At 40.5% G+C, this 23,849-nt stretch overlaps 1 protein-coding gene across 1 annotated transcript in view; it reads right to left on the reverse strand.

The window, feature by feature from the left end:
- Positions 1-23,396, reverse strand: part of AGO4 (argonaute RISC component 4) — a 42,036-nt gene extending 18,640 nt beyond the window's left edge. Inside the window, exons 1-12 of the mRNA XM_058718086.1 lie at positions 22,999-23,396; positions 14,051-14,216; positions 9,932-10,052; positions 7,619-7,800; positions 7,294-7,430; positions 7,000-7,134; positions 6,235-6,322; positions 2,780-2,927; positions 2,403-2,522; positions 2,151-2,279; positions 1,776-1,909; positions 485-669 (exon numbers count right to left, since the gene is read on the reverse strand). Of these exons, the coding sequence (XP_058574069.1) occupies positions 485-669; positions 1,776-1,909; positions 2,151-2,279; positions 2,403-2,522; positions 2,780-2,927; positions 6,235-6,322; positions 7,000-7,134; positions 7,294-7,430; positions 7,619-7,800; positions 9,932-10,052; positions 14,051-14,216; positions 22,999-23,017 (1,564 nt within the window). The 5' untranslated portion in view covers positions 23,018-23,396. The remainder of the gene's footprint in view (positions 1-484; positions 670-1,775; positions 1,910-2,150; positions 2,280-2,402; positions 2,523-2,779; positions 2,928-6,234; positions 6,323-6,999; positions 7,135-7,293; positions 7,431-7,618; positions 7,801-9,931; positions 10,053-14,050; positions 14,217-22,998) is intronic.
- Positions 23,397-23,849: the final 453 nt, after the last annotated feature.

Genomic DNA, 23,849 nt, shown 5'->3' on the forward strand with positions numbered 1-23,849 from the left:
TCGAGCCCCACATCGGGTCCTGTGTCAATAGTGAGGAGCCTGCTTGGGATTCTTTCTCTCCCCCTCTTTCTGCCCTGGCTACACATCTACACATTCTCTCTCTCTCTCTTTCTCTCTCTTTCTCTCTCTCTCTCTCTCTCTCTCTCTCTCTCTCTCTCTCTCTCTCTCTCTCTCCCTCTCTCTCAAAAACAGAAGTTGCAGATGTTAAGAGCCTTCCAGAGCCCTCTTTTCTCTTTGCCAAGGGGCCAAGAACATTCCAAATAGCAACTGCTATGCCAACCCGGGTCTCAGAGTGAAAAATAACATGATGACATGTAACAGAGGCCATAGTCTACCTCAGTGGACACACAGGAAAAGCAAAAAATAAACCTTGGATGATCTGAGCCACTGAGAGTTTGGAGTTGTTTGTGACTGCAGCATAACCTAGCTTATCCTGACCAACTATTTGAAATCATCCCTCATTCAATATTAAAGGGGTCCATACCATACACTGGTGTCTTCCCAGGCAAGATAACCACTATGAGCTGTAGGCCCACATATGTCATTTTCAGGTGTTTAAACATGGGCTCCACGCTGTCCGCACCCTGTGCGTACTTGCAGAAACATGGCTGGCCCTGGATGGGCATCCCTGCATCCTTAGAGATTTTACGGAGCTGGTCAGTGAAACTCCTGGTAAAATAGAACCAGTAGTACAGTGCTTTCATTTCAGAGTACATTCCTAGCATTTATTTTCCTCAAAGACACTTCTTTCAGTTTTGCACATTCTTAGCCAAAATTAAAGACAAACAAATAAACAAAAAATCCATAACCGGTTGCCAAAAATGGGCTGGCAATTGTATCACTGCAATTATAATGCACAAAGAATCTGTGTTATTAATATTAAGCTATCAGATTATCATTTTGAATTTTTAAATAAGTATACCTCAACGGGGCCCCAGGGACTATAATAGCATTTTTGTTCAAAGATTTTTTTTAAACATTCAGGTCAATAATTCTGAACTAAAGAAAAGCAAAGTCAAAATTTCAGATATAATGTGTATTTTGGTAAGCCTGGCACGAGAATAGTTGGGTAAGCTTGTGTTCAATTGAGAATATGGAAACACAAATCAGTATATTTAGGATTACATTCAAACTTGTAATAGATTTGATTCAATAACAATATCAAAAGAAATCATCACTTTAAAAAAATAAAATTCATTGTGAAGTTTTAAATTTTAAATTTGTGAAGTTACTTTAATATATGTATAAAGCTTTCCGAATTTCTTTTGTGCATTTGTCAAGATTTGTAAGATTCCTTTCTTTCAGCCAGTTCCCTTTTCCTGCCTTGAGTTTTCCACCCTTTTTACTAACTTCCTTTCTATAGATAGCTGCATCTGTAAGACATGAACCAATGATCTTAGTCAGTGACCCTGCAATAAAACAAGCTCACTAGTAAATTATAATGATTAAAAATGGACTAGTTTTTATCTTAGCTGGAAAGATACAATTAATACCAAAGGAAGCTTCACTAAGAACTCAGAAGAGTTTGCCAACTGTCACTGCTTTGGCCTTGTGAGTCACAAATTTCTGCTCTAAATGTAAGAAAGCTGACTCAGATTCTTACTGTCATTCCCAAGTTTGCAATTTACTATAATACAAGGTCTTTTTCCTATAGCCAGATGGTGTCACTATAGGAGTCAGAGATTTGGTGCCAGTGCACATAGCACATTCATGTAAAGATGGTATTTTCATATCTGGAAGGGATATTACTAAGCTGAAAATATGAAGATACTCACTTTAGTAAATCTTCCCTACATTGTTTCTGAGGCGCAAAACAAGCAACTGCCCAAACTTTAATTTCAATGCCAGCATAAAACTGCTTTCCTCGCATGTCCCAGACACCCTGGTTGGGTGTGGCTACCGTTTTATTCTTTAAAAAAAAAACAAAACAAAAAAGAAACAAAAGAAAAGAGAAAAGACATTACAATCTAAGGCCATTTTAATGTTGATGAGGGGATAAACAAAATTCTATTTGGTATTAGCCAAAAGACAAAAAGCAATACTGAACAAAACTATGGGTAAATTCAGTGTGGTGTAGTGGAGAAACCCTGGGTTATTCTCTTTTTGACTGGTTGTTGGAAGAAGCTTACTGAATAAAATAAAAAGCTTACCCGGCCTCCATACTGCAGCATTGGTGCTGGAAGTACCCGGCCTGTGAGCTCTGTCATTTCATTGTGGACAACAATGCCAAATTCTTTAAGGTATGGATCTGGTCCACCCACCATACTGTTACTCTTCACCTAAGGAACAGGAAAGCCTGCGTATATAAAAACCAAAGAGTAACTGTGTCCCACCAGGAGTTTTATATTTTCTTCTTTTTTCATCTTAAAGCTAGCTTATCTTGAAGACCATGACTTACTGACCAGTCTACTGATTTCCTCCTGTCTATCAGGTGCAGATCTTGCTGTTGCTTTGATCATTGTGGAAGTCTGATTGTCCGTGAGCTTCTTTATACATCGCTGTCCTGCCACAATATTGCAGACCTGCCGAGAGGCAAAGAGAAATTCGTTTTGTGTAATGGGTTTCTATGTCGTGAGCCTTAGATAGAGCTAAACTGTATCTTACATCTTCTATTCCTCAAAACGTGAAAATGCTGTTACCTGGTGAAGCTATTTGCCCAAAACATTTTAAAAACTAATACTAGATTCTGCCACTAGCCTAGAACGTGATTTCTTTTTTTTTTTTTTAACTCATTCAAGAGATTGGCAGATTTGGCAAAAGAAAATTCAGCTTAGCTTACCTCAAGTGGCAAGTATGTATGTTTTTGTTCTTGTCCCACTTGGAGGCAGGGGAGGTGGGGATATTTCAGCTGCAGACTATATTTCTGCTTAAAATATTGGGCTACTGTACATTCCATAGCTTGACCATTTTCTAGCTGTAAAGGAAAACTACAGGAGAGAATATCTTTTCAGAAATTTCTTCGAGATTTTTTTTCTTTTTTTTTTCTTTTTTTTTTAATTTGACGTTTATTTATTTTTGAGACATAGAGAGACAGAGCATGAACAGGGGAGGGTCAGAGAGAGAGGGAGACACAGAATCTGAAACAGGCTCCAGGCTCCGAGCTGTCAGCACAGAGCCCGATGCGGGGCTTGAACTCACGGACTGTGAGATCATGACCTGAGCCGAAGTCGGTCGCCCAACCGACTGAGCCTCCCAGGCGCCCCGAGATTTTTTTTTCTTAAAAAAGCAAGCAAACAAAAGCCTACAAACATTTTCTACCTTGATCAGTCACTTAAAAAACAAAGGTCAATCTTCTTTTTTTTTTTTTTTTTTGAGCTTTCACACCCAGCGTGGAGCCCAAAGTGGGCTTGAACTCACGACCCTGAGATCAAGAGTCAGATGCTGGGGTGCCTGGATGACTCCGTTGGTTGAGCATCTGACTCTTGATTTTGGCTGAGGTTATGACCTCACGGTGCGTGGATTTGAGCCCCTCGTTGGGCTCTGTACTGGCAGTGCGGAGCCTGCTTGGGATTCTCTCTCTCCCTATCTCTCTGCCCCTCTCCTGCTTGTGCTGTTTCTCTCTCTCAAAAATAAATAAACTTAAAAAAATTAAAAAAAAAAAAAAAAGAGAGAGTCAGATGCTTAACCGACTGAGCCACCCAGGCACCCCCCACACAGAAGTTTTATTTGTTTAAGAGAACTATTTGTAACATGAATGTAACATAGTTATTGAGGCCAATTTCCAGATCCCCAAACCAGGACAGATATATGTGGGTCTGGGGGAAACAAGACTAAATACATGAAAATGAGGCTTTGCCAGGATATATAATATAAACTGGGGAGTGCGATTTAAGAGGTTCCCTTTCTTTGGCTTTTCTAGGGGGCAAATTATCTCAAATACTTGGTGCAAATATTTGGTAATAACTTTAATCTGTTTTCTTAACTGCTACAGCCCTACAAAGTAACAATGCAGTGAGGATCACCTATGTGATATTTAAAACCATGTGCTTTTGGGACGCCTGGGTGGCTCAGTCAGTTAAGCAGCTGACTTCGGCTCAGGTCATGATCTCACGGTCTGTGAGTTCGAGCCCCGTGTCGGGCTCTGTGCTGACAGCTCAGAGCCTGGAGTCTGTTTCATATTCTGTGTCTCCCTCTCTCTGACCCTCACCGGTTCATGCTCTGTCTCTCTCTGTCTCAAAAATAAATAAACGTTAAAACTATGTGCTTTTAATTTGTATGCAAAGATCATACAAGCCTACAAGTATAATTATTCTTATAGGATTATGTGAAGTAATTAATGAAAAAGATACAGTTCTTTAAAAAAAGCTACACTCCTCAATAGTGACTTCATAAAGTTTGGGTAACATTTTTTTCCCCTAGAGAATGAAGTCAATGGTATAATATGAAGGATACATGAAATATTATTTTATAACTCTTAAGAAATTCACATCAGATGAATATGAGTTTTTACTGAAGAGTTTAATCAAATCACACTGAATTAATATACCACATTTATCCAGAGATCACTCCAAAACTTCTATTATCTAGAACAAATCCCTCCCAGTGATTTTGATGTAGATTAAAGTTAAAGGTTTTTTATTTACTATTGTTTTTTAATTTATTTTGAGAGATAGCACAAGCAGGGGAGGGACAGAGAAAGAGAGGACCCCAAGCAGGCTCCATGCTGTCTCACGGACCCTGATGCAGGGCTCAAGTTCATAGACCATGAAATTGCGACCCAAGCTGAAATCAAGAGCCGGATGCCCAAACAATTGAGCCACCCAGGTGCCCCAATGTACACTAAAGTTTAAGCGTTGAGAACCATGGATCTAAAATAAAGTCAAGACTAGCAGCACCTGGATGGCTTAGTCAGTTGAACGTCTCACTTCAGCTTAGGTTGTGATCTCATGGTTTGTGGGTGCGAGCTCCACATCAGGCTGTCTGCTGTCAGCGAAGCCCACTTCAGATCTTTTGTCCCCCTCTCTCTTTCTCTGCCCCTCCCCTACTCGTGTGTGCTCTCTCTCTCAGAAATAAACAAACATTAAAAAATTTGTTTAGGGGCGCCTGGGTGGCGCAGTCGGTTAAGCGTCCGACTTCAGCCAGGTCACGATCTCGCGGTCCGTGAGTTCGAGCCCCGCGTCAGGCTCTGGGCTGATGGCTCGGAGCCTGGAGCCTGTTTCCGATTCTGTGTCTCCCTCTCTCTCTGCCCCTCCCCCGTTCATGCTCTGTCTCTCTCTGTCCCAAAAATAAATAAAAAACGTTGAAAAAAAAATTAAAAAAAAAAAATAAAATAAAATAAAAAATTTGTTTAAAAAAACAAGTCAGAGTAGAATATAAACAAACAAACAAAAGTCTTCTGACTAAACAAAATAATGTCGTTTATATATTTAAGTTCATGCTCTTTACTTGGAGGAGCCAATATTTATTTATGTCAGATATGAATTTAAAGATCTTGATTACAAGAATAAAACTTACAGATATAGTAAATTAAAAAAAAGCACTTTCATATATATTTTCTGATTATGTGTAGTTCCCAGTGGATTAGAAGTTGGGTGATTAGAAAAATGAGATTGGAGGGGCGCCTCCAATGATCTCACATCGGGCTCTGTGCCGACAGCTCGGAGCCTGGAGCCTGCTTCAGATTCTGTCTGTATCCGTCTCTCTGCCCCTCCCCCGCTCATGCTCGCGCGCTCTCTCTCTCTCTCTCTCTCTCTCTCTCTCTCAAATATAAATAAACACTTAAAAAACGTATAAAAAAAGAAAGAAAAGAAAAATAAGTTTGGAAAATGGAAATGAGTGAGCTGTTAAGAGGCATGCCATACATACTGACAGCTGGAAGAAGTAGCCACTAACTACAAAGAGAGAAAAATCCAAACAAAACACAAAGCAATTATCTTCCCATGACAGCCTTATATGATGTATAGGCCTTGACAAACCCTTTGGGACATGCATTGAGAATTACAACAGTATAATAAAGGATGCTTTTAATCATGACTCGGCATTGTTACATAAAAGTTGATCTGTGTTTGGCATCCTCTGTGTTTAAGAGGTGAAATGAATCAAACGCCAAGAGATATGTTTTCTAAATGTCTCCATCAAAAATACTTAAAACATTTTTTAAAGCTTTGGTGCTTAAAAGAGGATTACAGTGATTTTGAAGATTACAATATGGGATGCCAATTTCTCAAATGATTATAGCAGCTTCCTCTGTTACTAAAAAATGTAACAGTATCATTTTAGATGTGGTTAACATACGTTTGATGACTAGCTGGCCGTCTAGTCACATTACAAACTCGGTATTTTCGTTTCATCTGTCCACAGTGGGTCACCTCAACTTTAAGACCTGAAGTAAAAAAAAAAAGTTAAGACATTGGGTGTTAGTTAAAATCAAAGTGATGAAACAGGTTTAAATGTTGTCTTTGGAAAGGCATGGCATTGTACAGGACAAAAGTTGCAAGGATATGGGAACAATTTCATCATGTACAGGCAAAAAGTCTCAGCTAAGAAGAAAAACTTAGAACCCAGATGACCTAAGATGTGCAATCTACTTAAATTTATTAATTAATTCAATAAATATCTACTATGCATCAACTACTCTGGTCCTTATTATCAGATCTAGAGATAGCCCTGACGAAGCTTGTGTTCTAGTGAGAGAAGAAAGCTAATAACAAGAAGAAAAGAAATTCCAAAGGGATAATAAATGAACTTGTGTTATTTTATTAAAACGGAAGCTTTTAAGTGGGTAAGGCTTAGAGTGTCTGATATGTGCCAGCTACTGGGCAAGAAGCTTTATACATTTAATTGCCTTTAATTCTCACATCAACCATAAAGATACATATTATTATCTTTACCTTAGAGATGAATAAATTAAGACTCATGGTGATTCAGTATCTAGCCACAGGTCCCACTGATAGAACTGGTTGGGCTGGGCTAGAAACCCAGATGTGTCTGACTCCAAGACTGTGCTCTTTCCACCGTGTCGAGCTGCCTTTCTGAGACTACCACAATGCAAATACCCACCTCTGATTTCTTTGGTAAACTTGACACGCTGGGAATCTGTTAGAGGTTTGGTCTGTTCATTGATGTTCTGAATGTCTAAAACCTCACACATGAACTCAATGATAGGCTGAGCCCGGTAGAAAGCAGTTGCAGATACTAACAAACAGAGAGGAAGGATACTTAGCTTCAGGGAGAGGGAAAGCACCACAAAAAAACAAAACAAAATAAAACAAAACAAAACAAAACAAAAAAACAAACAAAAAAAAAACACAACCAGCCAAAAGAACAAAGAATCAAAAGAGAATTCCATCATACCATCAATATTGAGCATCATATTCCACATAGCGGGTCTCACAGACTGGTGAAAGCCAAACCAAACCTCTCTGCCCCCTCCCAGAGGGTGGTAATAACCTTCAGGAGGTGAGAAAAAAGAACGACCCACTGGAGTGTACCTGAAAAAATAGTTGGCATGTTTCACAATGAAAAGCGTGCAAGGTCTTTCATTTCTCTCTCGACTTTATAAACAAACTTGAAACCAAGTTTGAACTATGACTTATGCAGAAACCTTTCAGTGGCTCTGATGCAACCTACCAAAAAAACCCCTGACATTTTGGGAAAGAACTCAAATGAAGATACTAACCTCATGGAGGGAAGGTGCCTTGTAATAACATCAAGTGCTTGTACTGAGTCATCTGGGACTTCATTCAAGTGCCCAGCCAAAGCTTCTAAAAGCAACTGAAGGCTCACAACTGATACCCATTGAACAGACACTTTAAAGGTTTGGTCTTTACCCTCACCTGGAAGTGTCACTTCCATATCAACCTAAGGAAAAAAAAATCACATTTACATATACCTATTTACAAAGGCTGAAAAAAAGATGCCAGGAATACTCAATATAGTCTATGCATAAGGATATTTAACTTTAACACTTTCTGTAGTTGCAAAACATTGTAAACAACCTAAGTCTCCATCAATAGGGGAATGATTTAGTATTGACCATTATGCAAATAATAGTTTGAAAATAAGGGGAATGCTACAATGTGGATGAACTTTGAAAACATTACGCTAAGTGAAATAAGCCAGACACAAAGGGACAAAGATTGTATGATTCCATATATATGAGGTACCTAGAATAGTCAAATTTGTAGAGACGGAAAGTAGAACAGTGGATAGCAGGAACTAGAGGAAGAGGAGAGGGGAACTTACTGCTTAAGGGGTACATACTTCCAGTACAGGAGGATGAAAAAGTTGCGGAGATCAATAGTGGTCACGATTGTACAACAATGTGAATATGCTAAATGCCATTGCATTGTACACCTAAAAATGGTTAATTAGGGGCACCTGGGTGCCTCAAACAGTTGAGCATCCGACTGTTGATTTTAGCTCAGGTCATGATCCAGATTTGTGGGATCAAGCTCCACATCGGGCTCTGTGCTGAGTGTGGAGCCTGCTTAAGATTCATATATTCTCTCTCTCAGTCTCTCTCTCTCTCTCTCTCTCTCTCTCTCTCTCTCTCTTCTCTCCCTCTGCCCCTCTCCTCCACTCCCTCTCTCTTTCTCTCAAAAAAAAAAATGGTTAAGGGGTGCCTGGGTGGCTCAGTTGGTTGACAGTCTGACTTTGGCTCAGGTCATGATCTCATAGTTCATGGGTTTGAGCCCCGTGTCAGGCTCTGTGATGACAGCTCAGAGCCTGGAGCCTGCTTTGGATTCTGTGTCTCCCTCTCTTTCTGCCCCTCTCCCACTCATGCTCTGTCTGTCTGTCTCTCTCTCAGAAGTAAATAAACATTAAAAAAAATTTTAATGGATAAAATAGTAATTTTTACATTATGTACTCTTTACCACAATAAAAAGAATTTGAATTAAAAAAAATAATAAAACCTCTAAATGTAAAAAAAATGGAAAGATCCCCCAGACATATTGTTTTTTTTTAATATTTATTTATTTGTTTGTTTGTTTATTTAGAGACAGCGTGAGTCAGGGAGGAGCAGAGAGAGAGGGAAAGAGAATTCCAAGCAGGCTCGACAATGTCAGTGAAGAGCTCAATCCCATGACTGTAAGATCATGACCTGAGCTGAAATCAAGAGTTGGACACTTAAGTGACTGAGCCACCCAGGTGCCCCTTCCAGACATATTGTTAAGTGATAAAGTGAATCATAGAATGATATGTAAACAAACAAGATTACACATAAACATATGCATAAATAGCTAATGCACATAAAAATATCTGAAAAGATACATACCAAACTATTAGAATAGTTTCCTCTAAAAAGGAAAGTGGGATGAAGGGTATAGGCAGGTGAGGAGGCTGGAAATCACAATATTTCTAGATTGTCTAAGTAAGTTTATAATGAGTAGATATTTATATACTGTTTTTCTAATTAAAATAAATTTAGAAAAAGTTATTATGGTATTACAAATATTTTCATCAATGGGTTTAGATAATTTTCTATACTCTATAAAGACTCCATTGTTCAGATTCAGGTAGCAAGTACTTTAGCAATGTGAAAACCTTGGAATGTATGTAGAGATGACATAATCAACCTAGATTCTAACGCTTATCTAATCTTCAATTATTGATTGACTAAGGGACAAGGGAATATGGACACAATAACAAATCTATCAATACTATGTGAAACAACTGAGAATTAAGTTGCCATGGGGCACGGGGGTGGCTCAGTTGGTTAAGCGCCTGACTCTTGGTTTCGGCTCAGGTCACAGTCTCACAGTTCATGAGTTCAAGTGCCACATAGGGCTCTGCGCTGACAGCATGAAGCTTGCTTGGGATTCTCTCTCTCTCTCTGCCCCTTCCTCTCTCTCTCTCTCTCTCAACACAAATAAAAATTTAAAAAATAAGGAAAAAAAAAAAAGAAATAAGTTGCCATTAGAAAGGGAAACATTCTTGTTCTACGGAAATGACCTAAGCCTATCATACATTTCTGACTATTAACACTTACCCTATCCCGTCCAATTGGCAGTGGGTGTGCCGTGTACATGTTTCTTTTGCCATCATAGCCAGGCTGCCGATCACCAAATATTTGCATCTTGAAGTGCCGTACCATTGTGTCTACTACCTCTCTTAACAGTAATGGAGAGAGTGGCAATTAGCTTTGAGAAATGGTGAATAGTAAGGAAACTACCGCTATACTTTAATCACCTAAATTGAGTTCAAAACTACTTGGAAAAAGTAAGAGTTAAAGTTAGAATTGACTTCAGTAATTAAAAAATAGTTAGCAATGGTCAACTAAAGAAAGGTGGCAACAAGTGAGCAAAGGCAGCTATGAGATGATAAGAAAGCAGGGAATAAAAAGAGAGCATAAAATTTATGGCAGCCTCTCAAACTCTTATTTTTCACAATCCTCTCTGATGATAAATATAGCCTTATGAGAATAATCTATCTTTGGCATCTAAGTTTGGCATGAATATTCGTAATTCGTAATTGTTAGCAACTAAACATCCTCATTCAAGTATAATGGTTTCAGAGAAAAGAGTAGGCAGAAATTCAGAAATCTGAGGACCAATAAATCTAAGATGCATATACTCCAAGGAATAAGTCAATCCCTTTGCCAAATGCTGGTAATTTATTATTCTGCATACTGTCTTGCTTTATGCCAAAGTACTCTTGAGCAGTGTGGAGAAGGAAATGTAAAATATCCTTATTCCATAAAGATTACCAATGTAGTTTCTTTCTTTTTAGAATGAAAGCCTCAATCAAGCATGCCTAGCTTTACTTCAGGGTTCTTGTGTGTGTGTGTGTGTGTGTGTGTGTGTGTGCGTATATATATATATATATATATATATATATATATATATATATACACACGCTGGACCACTCTGTATGCCGGCTTTAGTTACCTGGCAACTAGAGTATATGGTTTGAGATGGACAGATGAGCGTGTGAGATTTTGGAATGCTAGAGTCAATGATAGCTCTATATCTCACCAACGTCTAGTGAATGTTACATGTGCGAACTATATCTTAAAAGCCAAAACACATTACAACTGGCTAAGGCATTAATATTCCACAAATAAAATCTGTGGGAAAAGACACACATTTATAAATTCAATCACGCAACTGAAAAAAATTAATGGAGAAATGCAGTATCATATATTACCAATTAAAAAAAGCTAACTTAAGAACAATACATTTTCATATTAGCAGGGTAATTCCTCATTTTACATTCTTTTCTTTTTAATTTTTTTTTAACGTTTATTTTTGACAGAGAGAGAAAGACAGAGCACGAGTGGGTAAGGGGCAGAGAGAGAGGGAGACACAAAATTTGAAGCAGGCTCCAGGCTCTGAGCTGTCAGCACAGAGCCTGACGTGGGGCTCAAACTCACAGACCGCGAGATCATAACCTGAGCCAAAGTCGGACGCTCAACTGACTGAGCCACCCAGGTGCCCCCCTCATCTTACATTCTTAAATTATAACCATAAATAGTTTTATAGTGAAGAGATATTTTCACCTCTGCTCTCACTTAATCTATGCAACAATTTTGTGAGACATGTAGGCCAATGATTATTGTCTTCATAGTAAACAGAAAAAAAAAATACTACTTCGTGATAAATAGAAAAAAAATACTTGGGGCACCTGGGTAGCTCAGTCAGTAAAGAGTCCGACTTCAGCTCAGGTCATGATCTCACGGTTTGTGGGTTCGAGCCCCGTGTCAGGCTCGTGCTGACAGCTCAGAGCCTGGAGCTTGCTTTGGGTTCTATGTCTCCTTCTCTCTCTGCCCCTCCCCCAATCACACTCTGTCTCTCTCAAAAATAAATAAACATTAAAAAAATTTTTTTAAAGAAAAAAAAATCAGCATAGGCAAGTGATCTGCCCCTGGTCACAGAGTGAATAAGTGGCAGAACTGCATGACCTTGGGCAAGTTACAAGAAACCTATCTGTTTCTTTTCATTTGTAAAATTATGATAATCACAATATCTACCACAAAAGTTTGTTGTATTAAGTAAATAAATATACATAGAATATTTACAACAGTGCTTGTCACACAATAAGCCTACTTACTCTGGTGTGCTCATGGATAGGACTCCGAGGATCTTCCTCTCTTCTGAATTATCAGATTTGTCCTCTTTACTGGATTATTTCCTTCAGCATACAGATATGCTATCATTTCTCTCATCTTCAAAGAAATTAAACTTCCTTGACCTGACTTCCTCCCCATTTGAACATCCCATTTCTCTGTTCCCCTTTGTGTCAAAATCCCTTAAAGAAGTTGTCTCTAATTGTTCTTTCCCTGTCTCTCCTAAACCTTCTCCACTTCTCCTCCACCAAAACTACTCTTGTCAAGGTCCCCAGTGAGCTCCACAATGCTAAATTCAGTGTTCCTTAAACATTAGATGATAAAGTCTTCCAACTTAAAACATCTTCTTCCCTTGCCTCCTTGTTCTGTCCTGGTTTTCACCTATCCCAGTGGCCTTTCCATGCCAGTCTCCTGGCTTCCTCATCTCCCTAATTTTTAAATATTGGGGTGCTTAGAGTCTTTTCTCTTACAGTCTTTTTTTCTCTAACCATGCTCACTTCCCATATAATCTTACCCAGCTCATGGCTTTACCACCAATATGCTGATGACCTTCAAATGTTTGTCACCAGCCTAAATCCGACCTCATCTATTCGAGTTCCTACTCAACATCTCCACTAGGATATCTAATAGACATCTCAGCCCTAACATGCCCAAACAGGTCTCCTGATCTGCCAGCCCTGTTGACTTCTCCCATAGTTTTCCCCATTCCAACAAGTGGCAACTCCATTTTTTCCACTTGCACAGGACAAAAACCCTGGGATCAGTCATGACTCATTTCTTCACTCATATCCCGTGTTTAATCCATCAGCACATTGTGCTGACACTACCTCCAAAAAATTATTAAAAACATCTCAGTTGCTCATCCCACCCCCATTCTCTATTTTCTTTCCCTGTTTAATTTTTCTTCATAGCACTTATCACCAACTAACATGTAATAATTTTTGTTTGCTGATTCATTTATTTTTGGTTTTCTCCCCTATTAGAATATAAGCTCCTCAAGGGTAGAAATTTTTGCCTGTTTTGTTCATGTTGTATTTCCAGAGCACAGAACAATACCTGGTACATAGTAAGCACTTAATAAAATGTTCGTTGAATGGATTAATGGTAGCCATTAACGGTAACTATTACCGTTGATTTCAGTTATATAATAGCCAAAAAATTAAGGGCTTGCATGAGATTAAACTGTACCAGAAAGCCATGTTATTGATCTATAATAAGAAAAATATCCAGTAGCATAAAATATTACACTTGACACCAAAGGCATTCTTAGAAAGCAAGGATCTTGATATTAAGGATTGTTGAATACGATGGTGTGAAAACAGAAAAAAGAAAATTGGGTGCTCTTAGCATTGTAAAGATATCTACTACAGGACTATGTCTTCACATTTGGTAAATTCCTGCCATACACACCAAAAAGGCTTAAATCATCTCATCCAGACCCCACTTGGGTAATGTTAGAATTAAACAGAACTTCTCTCTGAACTTCACTTTTTTCAATACTCCAAGATGATTCTTCTGTCTTTACACTTAAATTTTTCTCATGTCCAATACCAATACTTAATAATAAAATTAATTTTGGGATAGTTATTTTTTAAGATTTTATTTTTAATTAAACTCTATATCCAATTTCAGGATCGAACTTGGTCTTGACTCTTGATCTCGAGCCCCGAGATCAAGAGTCGCATGTTCTACCAACTGTGCCAGCCAGAAGCCCCAGAATTTTCAGATAGTTCTAGTTTCCTGTACATACTAACGCTTCACCTATTTTTATTTTATTATTTAAATTTCTGCTACCATTGGACAATGAGAGTGACTTTCTCCTTCATTTGGTAAGTATTTACTGTTGGACAATAATGTACCCAGCACTGCTAGAATCTGTAGAGGATAACCAAGTATGAGACAACAAAGCTGCTATCAAGAAACTTACCATCTTAGAGAAAAAACAAAGCCTACATGATGAAAGAATTTAGAAAACAATATGATACATAATAAATAAATGATATACATTTAAATATATAGAAATCTACTCTTTCTAGTCCTTACCTGTTGACTCTACGAGGCCGTTTTTCTGGTTTAATATCCACATCATAGTGATACACATCTATTTTAGGAATCTGAACCTGAAAATGATTGGCTAACAGTCGAATTGGTTTCCCAACAGTTCCAAGGCCAGGACGACGAGGTGGCTGAAACAGGCTGGATGGAGGTCCTGAAGAGATTGAAAGGCATTTGATGTGCTATTTGGTCATAAAGGACAATACTCCCTTCACAATCGTGATGATGATAATAATAATGGATATAATTATTGAGATCTTATTATTCACTGAACATACTCTGACATAAAGAGTTTGTGATATCTTTTAACCTCAGGTTTTCTAGATTTTTAAATATTTTGCCATATTGCTATCATTTTGATTATGGGAGACGTCAAAATTATATACACAGTATGATGGTCTCCTCTCAGATGTAGGCTACTGTATAAAACTTCCTATGAGCATCAGGTCTGTAGCTACACCCAATGTAGCTCTACATTGTAATCTCTACACCCAATGTGGGGACTGAATTTACAACCCTGAGGTCAAGAGTTGCATGCTCTATGGACTGAGCCAGCCAGGTGCCCCCAAATTATATGCATTTTAAAATAAAACCATCCCTAAACTCTAGGGATCATCACCATGTTCAGGCTGGCGATCATCTATTAATCCCCCACAAACTAGCCTCCGTTATTATAGTTTGTACAGGCAGGAGATTAACAGCAGCTACATTTATTAATTTACTTGCTAATTTAGATAGTGAAACAATACCAATAATGTTAGACTTTATAACCTAAAGCTTATAACCCAATGTCCAGATTCTATCTGGACAATGTGACATTGCTTGATCATAATGTCTAGTTTATTCATTTATTACATGTCAACCTGCACTATATATAGGTTATATATAACCTATATAATTATCATATAGGAAAAAGAGTGTCTGCCTTCAAAGAACTTACAGTCTAGACCAGTGGTTCTCAGTGTGGGAGAGATATTATCCCCCAGGAAACATTTGACAAATGCCTGCAGACATTTTTGGTTGTCACAACTCAGGGGGTGCTATTGACATAGGGTAGGGATACAGCTAAACATCCTACAATGCACACGACAGCCCCTACAACAAAGAAGTATCCACCCAAAATATCAATAGTGCTGAGGGCAAAAAGTTCTGGTCTAGACAGGGCAGTCAACCCAAATTATTCCATTGATGGTTCACAAAACATTCCACAAAAAGAAAAGATTCCATAAGCTAAAGAAATTGCATATTGTCTCCCTTCTCAAAGTTTCAATGTGCATTATTGTATTAAATTCTCTAATAAGTTTTATAATAAATAACGTTAATCATTTACCCAACTTATTTTTCCCCTAAATTTTCTCTGTTTTTAAAATCAAATACCTATCACTATTCAGGAGATAAGGATTTGAGGAAACACAGACTGAGTAATATTTATCTAAAGAAAACTTACTTCTTTTTGAGGATAATGTCAAGTAGACACTGGCCTAAAAAATAAACATCTTTTCTGCTACAAATAGGTGTTGAGTACAGTGGGCTGTGATTACAATGGAAAGTTACAACAGGTTCTTATTGCCAAGGCATTTCACCAAGAACAAAGGCAATTCAAAGGAGAGAAAACTTTGAAGCAAGAAGCTATTCTGGTTCAACATCACTTAGGAAAATCAAAGCAAACCCTTTAATGAAATGTGTGTTGACAGATCTCCGTATACTAATTTTTAAAGTATTGAAAATCTTCTCACAGATTAAATTCATGGTTCATTCTTCTTCTAAATTCTATTCCTTCAAAACTCAGGTAAGGTGTGACTTCCTTTGGAAAGCCTTTCTGGAAGGCTTCCAGACTGGAAGATGCATCCTTGGTGTATCCAAGACCCTCTGTATAAGGGAGTACATAGCACAAGTATGTAGAAACAATGTGTTAAATTACTGTCTCGGCCATCGGACTGTAAATTCTTAGAAGAAATGGACCTTCAGTTCACTGTTACCTCCTCAATATCTAACTCAATGACTATAGCACATCGTAGGAATTCAATAAATGTTGAGTTGAACAGTACAGGCATAGCTCATTTAGTTGCACTTTATTGTGCTTTGCATATACTGAGTCTTTTACAAATTGAAGGTTTGTGGGAACCCTGCAGTGAGCAAGGCTATTGGCGCTATTTTTCCAGCCGCAGCACTTGTTCACTTCATGTCTGTGTGTCACATTTTGGTCATTCTCACATTTGAAACTTTTACATTATTATTATATTTGTTATGGTGATCTGTGATCAGTGATTGCTGAGTTGCTGTTGTAATGGTCTTGAGGTGCCACGAACTGCACCCATATGAGATAGCAAAGTTAATACAAAGATGTTGTGTGTTCTGACTGCTCCACTCACTGGCCATTCCCTTCTTTCTTCCTCTCTTTGAGCCTCCCTATTCCCTGAAACACGACCATACTGAAAGTAGGCCAGTTAATAACCCTATGATGGCCTCTAAGTGTTCAAGTGAAAGGAAGAGTCCCACGTCTCTCACTTTCAATCGAAAGCTAGAAATGATTAAGGTTAGTGAGGAAGGCATGTGGAAAGCCAAGACAGGCCAAAAGTAGGCCTCTTGTGCCAAAGACTCAGCCAAGTTGTGAATGCAATGGAAAAGTTTTTGAAGGAAATTAAAAGTGCTGCTCCAGTGAACATGCGAGTGTTAAGAAAGCAAAACAACCTTATTGCTTATACGAAGAAACTCTTAGTGGTCTGGATAGAAGATCAAAATGAGGGTGCCTGGGTGGCCTCAGTCCGTTAGGCGTCCAACTTCGACTCAGGTCGTGATCTCACAGTTCATGAGATCGAGTGCCATGTGGGGATCTGTGCTAACAGTGTGGAGCCTGCTTGGGATTCTCTCTCTCTCTCTCTCTCTCTCTCTCTCTCTCTCTCTCTCTGCCCCTCCCAACTTGTGCTCACTCACTCTCTAAATAAATAAATAAACAAGCAAACCAATCCATCAAAACAGACACAAAATTCCCTTAAGCCAAAGCCTAATCCTGAGCAAGGCCCTAACTCTCTTCAATTCTGTGAAGGCTGAGAGAGGGGAGGAAGTTGCAGAAGTGAAATTTGAAGCTAGAAGAGAGAGGCTGGTTCATGAGGTTTAAGGAAAGAAGCCATCTCCATAACATAAATATGCAAGGTGAAGCAACAAGTGGTGATGCAGAAGCTGCAGCAAATTATCCAGAAGATCTAGTTAAGATAATGAATGAAGGTGGCTACAGATTTTCTATGTAGATGAAACAGCCTTATACTGGAAGAAGATGCCATCCAGGACTTGCACAGCTAGAGAGAATAAGTCAATGCCTGGCTTCAAAACTTCAAAAGGACAGACGGATTCTTGTTAATGGCTAATGCAGTTGGTGACTTTAAGTTGAAGCCAATGTTTATATATCAACCTGAAAAACCCGGGGTCCTTAAGAATTACACTAAATCTACTCTGCCTCTGCTCTATAAGTGAAACAAAGCCTGGATGATGACACATCTGTTTACAACATGGTTTACTGAATATTTTAAGCCCACTGTTGAGATTTACTACTCAGACAAAAAGACTCCTTCCAAAAGATTACTGCTCATTGACAATGCACCTGGTCACCTAAGAGCTCTGACAGCCGTATACAACAGGATTAGTGTTGCTTTCATGCCTCCTAACACAACATCCATTCTGCAACCCATAAATCAAGGAGTCATTTTGACTTTCAAGACTTACTATTTGAGAAACATTTTGTAAAGCTATAGTTGTCATAGTGATTCCTCTCACAGATCTGGGCAAAGTAAATTGAAAACTCTTTGGAAAGGATTCACCATTCCCAATGTCATGAAAAACATCCATGATTCATGGGAAGTGGTCAAAAAAATCAACACTAACAGGAGTTTGAAAGAAGTTGATTCTAACCCTCATGGATGACTCTGAGCAGGTTAAGACTCCAGTGAAGGAAGTAGCTGCAGATGTAGTGGAAATAGCAAGAGAACTAGAATGAGACGTGGAGATGTGGCTGAACTGCTATAATATCATGATAAAACTTGAATGGATGAGAAAGGAATTGCTTCTATAGATGAACAAAGAGGGGTGCTTAGGTGGCTTGGTCAGTTAAGCATCCAACTTTTGATTTTGGCTCAGGTCATGATCTTGCAGTTTGAGTTTGAGCCCCATGTCAGCTCTGTGCTGACAGTGCAAGGCCTTCTTGGGATTCTGTCTCTCTCCCTCTCTGCCCCCCACCCCCCGCTCTTCTCTCTCTCTCTCTCTCAAATAATAAATAAACACTTTTTAAAAACAGATGAACAAAGAAAGTGATTTCTTGAGATGGAATCTACTCCTGGTGAAGATGCTGTGAAAATTGTTGAAATTACAAGAAAGGATTTAGAATATATAAATTTAGTTGAGGGGTTGTGGGAGGAGGAATGAGCTAAATGGGTAAGGGGCATTAAGGAATCTACTTCTGAAATCATTGTTGCACTATATGCTAACTAACTTGGATGTAAATTAAAAAATAAATTATTAAAAATAAAAGTATATAGAGCTATCACACATTAAAAAAATTTAGTTGATAAAGCAGTGGCAGGGTTTGAGAGACTGACTCCAATTTTGAAAGAAGTTCTATTATAAGTAAAATGTTATCAAACATCACTGCATGCTACAGAGAAACGATTTGTAAAGAGTCAATTGATATGGCAAACTTCATCATTGTCTTATTTTAAGAAGTTGCCATAGCCACCCCAAACTTCAGCAACATCACCCTGATCTTTCAGCAGCCATCAATGTCAAGGCAAGACCCCACACCAGCAAAAAGATAATGACTCACTGAAAGCTCAGATGATGGCTAGCACTTCTTAGCAATAAAGTATTCTTTAAATTTTTTTTTAACATTTATTCATTTTTTGAGAGTGGAAGAGACAGAGCATGAGTGGGGGAGGGGCAGAGAGAGTGGGAGACACAGAATCAGAAGTACACTCCAGGCTCTGAGCTGTCAGCACAGAGCCTGCTGTGGGGCTCCAACTCACAGACTGCGCTGAAGTCGGATGCTTAACCAACTAAGCCACCCAGGCGCACCGCAATAAAGTATTCTTTAAAGCATGTACTTTTTTTAGACATAATGCTATTGCACACTTAGACTACAGTATAGTGTAAACGTGACTTTCATATGCACTGGGAAACCAAAAAATTCACTTGACTTGCTTTATTGTGATATTCACTTTATTGTGGTGGTCTGCAACTGAACCCCTAATATCTCCAAGATATGTCTGTACCAATCATCTCTAGCTCTAGATAGAAACCAAACAGAAACCCAGTCAGTCCTAAAACCCAGGAATTGACTATTGTTTTTCATTAAAGCAAAAGTGCATAATTTATACTAAAAATATTATTGCTTGGAGTTGAGTTCCACTTCTGGCAAGAAGGGATATACTCTAGGTGTGGTAAGACATTTAAAAACAAGGTAAGAGATAAATAATAAATAATATCAATGGTGATAGTCATACTGAATTCACCCAATTAAATCATAGACAAGTCAGCCCTGCATATTCCAAGGTACATTTAAGCAATCACTGTATCATAAATCCAGCTTTAGGATAGAAATTGAGAAACAGAATTTTGGAGCAAATGACTTGCCCAAGCACATATAGCTTTGATTTTAATTTGTGACTAGAATTTAGGTTTCCTAACTCCCAGCCCAGTGCTTTTTCTTCCCAATGTACTTCACAATCCTGTGGTATCTATATTTCTCTGAAATACTTGACATCAAAAGGGAAAGAGACAGAGGAAATGAAAGAAGTGGGGTTAACGGAGAAAGATAGATAGTGTGTTCCTTTTCTTTGGTAGCAGAGAAAAGCGAGGAGGTGAGTGGTCATTTCTTTGAATAAGTTTAGGAGATTTATTTAGAAAACTATAACCTAAAATGTTCCCAAAGCTGATTTCTTTGAATTTAGCAAATTGCTTACAAAGAAAGTAAAGCATAGTGGCTATGGCAAAACCAAACTGTGTAGGTTTCAACCCTGGTTTTACCACTCCCTAATTGCATGGCTTTGGGCCAGTTTCTTAGTCACTGTGTGCCTCAGTTTCCTCATCTATAAAATATGGGAAGTGTGGTAATAATAGAATCTATTTCATAAATCAATTTTGAGGATCCTATTAGATAATGTATACATAAGGCTTACCACAGTACCTGATAATAGTAAGTGCTTGATAAATGTTAGCTGTTATGATTGTACTTGAATAACTGTTACAGTCAGTGCTCAAAGGTCCCTGGGCTTTATAATGGGGGTATCTCGAAAATTTAGTGAGAAAGTCAGAAAATTACATCTTCTGAAAAGGAAACATTACTCAACACAGATTGCAGGAAGTCAACCTTAAATGAAGAAGAGGGCAGGGCACCTGAGTGGCTCAGTTGGTTAAGCGTCGGACCTTAGTTCAGGTCATGATCTTGTGGTTCATGAGTTTGAACCCCACATCAGGCTCTGTGCTGACAGCTCAGAGCCTGGAGCCCGCTTCGGATTCTGTGTCTCTCTCTCTAACCCTCCCCCAGTCACACACACACACACACACACACACACACTCTCTCTCTCTCTCAAAAATTAATAAAAATTAAAAAAACATTTTTAAAAAATGAAGAAGAGGGCAATAGACGAGGAGTCAGATGACCCAGACTCATCTGCATTTCACCTCTCAGCCTTGAGACCTTGAAGTCACTTACGCTCTCTGAATCCCTTTACTCATCTGTAAAATGGGGCTAATGCCTGCCTCACCTACCTCTCATAGGATCAAATGATCTAAGAGCTATGAAAGCACCTTCCGGACTGTAAAGCACTGTAAAAATAAACATAATTAATATAGCCAAAATAAATGGTAATCTAACTGAATACATTTCTAAGTTATTATTGCCAGAAACCAAAATGGGGTGAGGGGAGAGTATAGTAAGATTAAGAATGCTTCAATGATTTTCAAGTGAGGAGGGCAGAAAGCACTAGACCAGGGTGTCTGAACAAAACTGAAGTGCCTCTCTCTTGGTCCTAAGACAGCCTGGATAAAATATCCCACAAGACTATCAACTCCCTTTGCTCCAATTCTATGCTCAGCAAGCAGCTTATTATTAATTGGGTTTCCAAGATACTGTGACACCAGAAAAGGAGTTTGCTAGACAGCAGACAAGAAAATATTCCAGTCAACAGGAAAGATCTATGTGACATTTTAATATATTCATTTGTGGCTTTAAAGTGTGATTAGTGAGAACTTTCCACAATCCTGAGCAAACTAAGTCTTCAAATCTGCAAAAGCTAAAACCAACCAAAAAAACAAAGTCCCTAGGCCTCTCCTAACTCTACCAGGTTGATCTTTTCCATGAAATTCAGTTTGTGTACACAGTTACATAGTCTCTTCCAGCATCAGTCATAAAATGCAACAGTTGCTTCAATTATGAATTACTAACCGGGAGGGAAGAAGAAACATTTGTGGAATACCTACAATGCATTAGTCTCCACAATAAGACTGCTCACATACATTTCATTCTCACAACAATCTTGCAGCACATAATTATTATTGCCCTCATTTTATAGATGAGGAAATGAAAGTTCAAAGGAATTAAGTAATTTGCCCAAGGTTATACAACTACTAAATTACTAGATTGGATTTGAACAGAAGTCTGTTACATTCCTAAAGACATGATCATGCCTTTAGCCGGGGGACATAGCTGAAGGAACCCAGAGTAATGCTCACATTGAGGTTTATCAAATAATATTAATGTCACAAACCAATTCATTTTTAAAAGGCATATGAAATTTGATTATGTGGGCCTTTAAAAAATACTTTAAGCAGCCAATTAAGGTAGGGTTTAATCACTCAGCTATGTAAACAAGTTCTAAGTAAACAAACCTGCAAAGTTTCCAAACTCAAAAGGCAAAGTGAATTTTCCATCCACTAAAAAAATGAAGTGCCCTACAACGAAGTCCACTATGTAGACAGGGTTTGATATTAAAGTTAATTCTATCACAGCCTCTAAACCCTGCCCTACTTAGCCGAGTCATTAGAAACCTGGTGCGGTTTGAGGTGGGAGCACCAGGTTCTCAGTCTGCAGGGCAGCTGTTATAACCTGGAATGGTTCCTTTGGTTTGGGCCAACTGGGGGAGATAAACAGAGGTCATTCATAAAGATGGGGAATTACAGTTTCCAAAGCACTTTCCCCTTATTTGATCCCCACAACCACCCATAACCCAGTGAGAAGAGAACTCAGGGCATTAAAGCTTATGCTGGAACGGGCTCGCTGGTAACTCACCTGTCACTAAGGCACTAGCCCTGATCACTCTGGGACTGTCGCACAGACTAAGAGAGGCATAGGACCATATTTCCCAAGACTTCAGGGCCTTCGAGAAAGGGAGGGTACTTTGCCCCTTGGCCTTTGGGGGTCATAAGAAGTATTTGGGCGAAGTTCTTCTTCCTTATCTGAGGGCTCTGGACTGTCTACCAGTGCAAAGAAAAACACGGGTGTGGCCCCATGCTAAGAATACCCCTGGCAGTTCAAGGGGGTCCTTCCTGGTCCAGTCCGGGCCAGGCCTCAGCTGAGCACCTGGCACAGATCATTTCTTCTGAGGACCAAACTGGACTGCCTCAACCCTGGAGCGCAGACCGCCCCCCCTGAGGTTGGGTTAGGTCTCCCCTCCCCCTGGGAACCCGGGTCTCCATCCTGGGCCTGCCTCCCTTAGACCTCGAGACCTGGGTTGTCTCTCCAGGCTGGGGCGCGGTCTCCGCCCCCCGAGGCCCGGGTCAGCTCCCTCTGCCTTGTGCTGTGGGGCACGGATCCCCTTCCCCCAAGCCTGACGGCCCGAACCCAGGTAAGCAAGGGCCGATGGGGGACACGCGGAGCGACGGGCCCTCCCGCGCGCCCGCCCACCAGTCCCGGGGCCGCGACCCGGCCCCGGCCCGAGCGCACTCCTCACCAGGTCCCAGCGCCTCCATGGCGGCGGCGGGGGCCGCCTCGCCCCGGTCCCCGGCGCCTCCCGCTCCGGGCCCCGCCGCCGCCGCCGCCGCCGCCGCCGCGTAACGCTTGATCTCCGGAATATTGGCGCTGGGGGGGCGCCGCGGAGGCGCGGGCGCTGGGCAGGGGGCGGCGGCGGCGCCCGGCCCGGGGACAGGGACCCGGCTCCCGCGGCTCTTCCGGCCTCAGCGACAACAAAAACAATCCCCGCCGCCGCCGCCGCCACCTCTGCCAGCGGGAGCGGGAGCGGGAGCCAGCGCGCGCGCCCGCCGGGCGGGGAGGGGGCGCGGGGCGCGCGCGGCCCAGGGTCCCGGCTCGCGGAGGGGGCGTGCGCGGCCCCGGGCGCCGGGTCCACCGAGCCCGGCGGGGGGGCGGGGCGGGGTGGGGCGGGGGCGGGCGCGCGCCCGGAGGGGGCAGTGCCCCGAGGACGTGTCGGATGCGCGCATGCCCGCCCGCACTGCCCTGTGGTCCAGGGCGGCCAGGCCCTGGACCTGGCTTCGCGCCGTGGTCCCAGAGCCACCCGGCAAACAGTGCCCCGCAAAAGACCGGGATTCCAGAGCCCACTGATACGCAGACACAGTTCTTTACTTCTGGGGGTGGTAAGTGTCCTATGATTCACGTCAGGCACCTCTCCTTCCTCTCACCTCGGACCCCTTCTTTCTCCTCTGTCTCTTTCTCCACTGTCCTGGGACAGAGAACACCAGGGTAGCACAGATGCAGTACTTTTCCTCCATTGCTTCATCTTAATCACACTCCCAAGTTGCCCTCCCCATGCAGCCCGAAAGCACCCGGGAATGGACCATGATGCATGGT

Source organism: Neofelis nebulosa, chromosome 2 (assembly GCF_028018385.1).
Source record: "Neofelis nebulosa isolate mNeoNeb1 chromosome 2, mNeoNeb1.pri, whole genome shotgun sequence".
Lineage (NCBI taxonomy): Eukaryota > Metazoa > Chordata > Mammalia > Carnivora > Felidae > Neofelis > Neofelis nebulosa.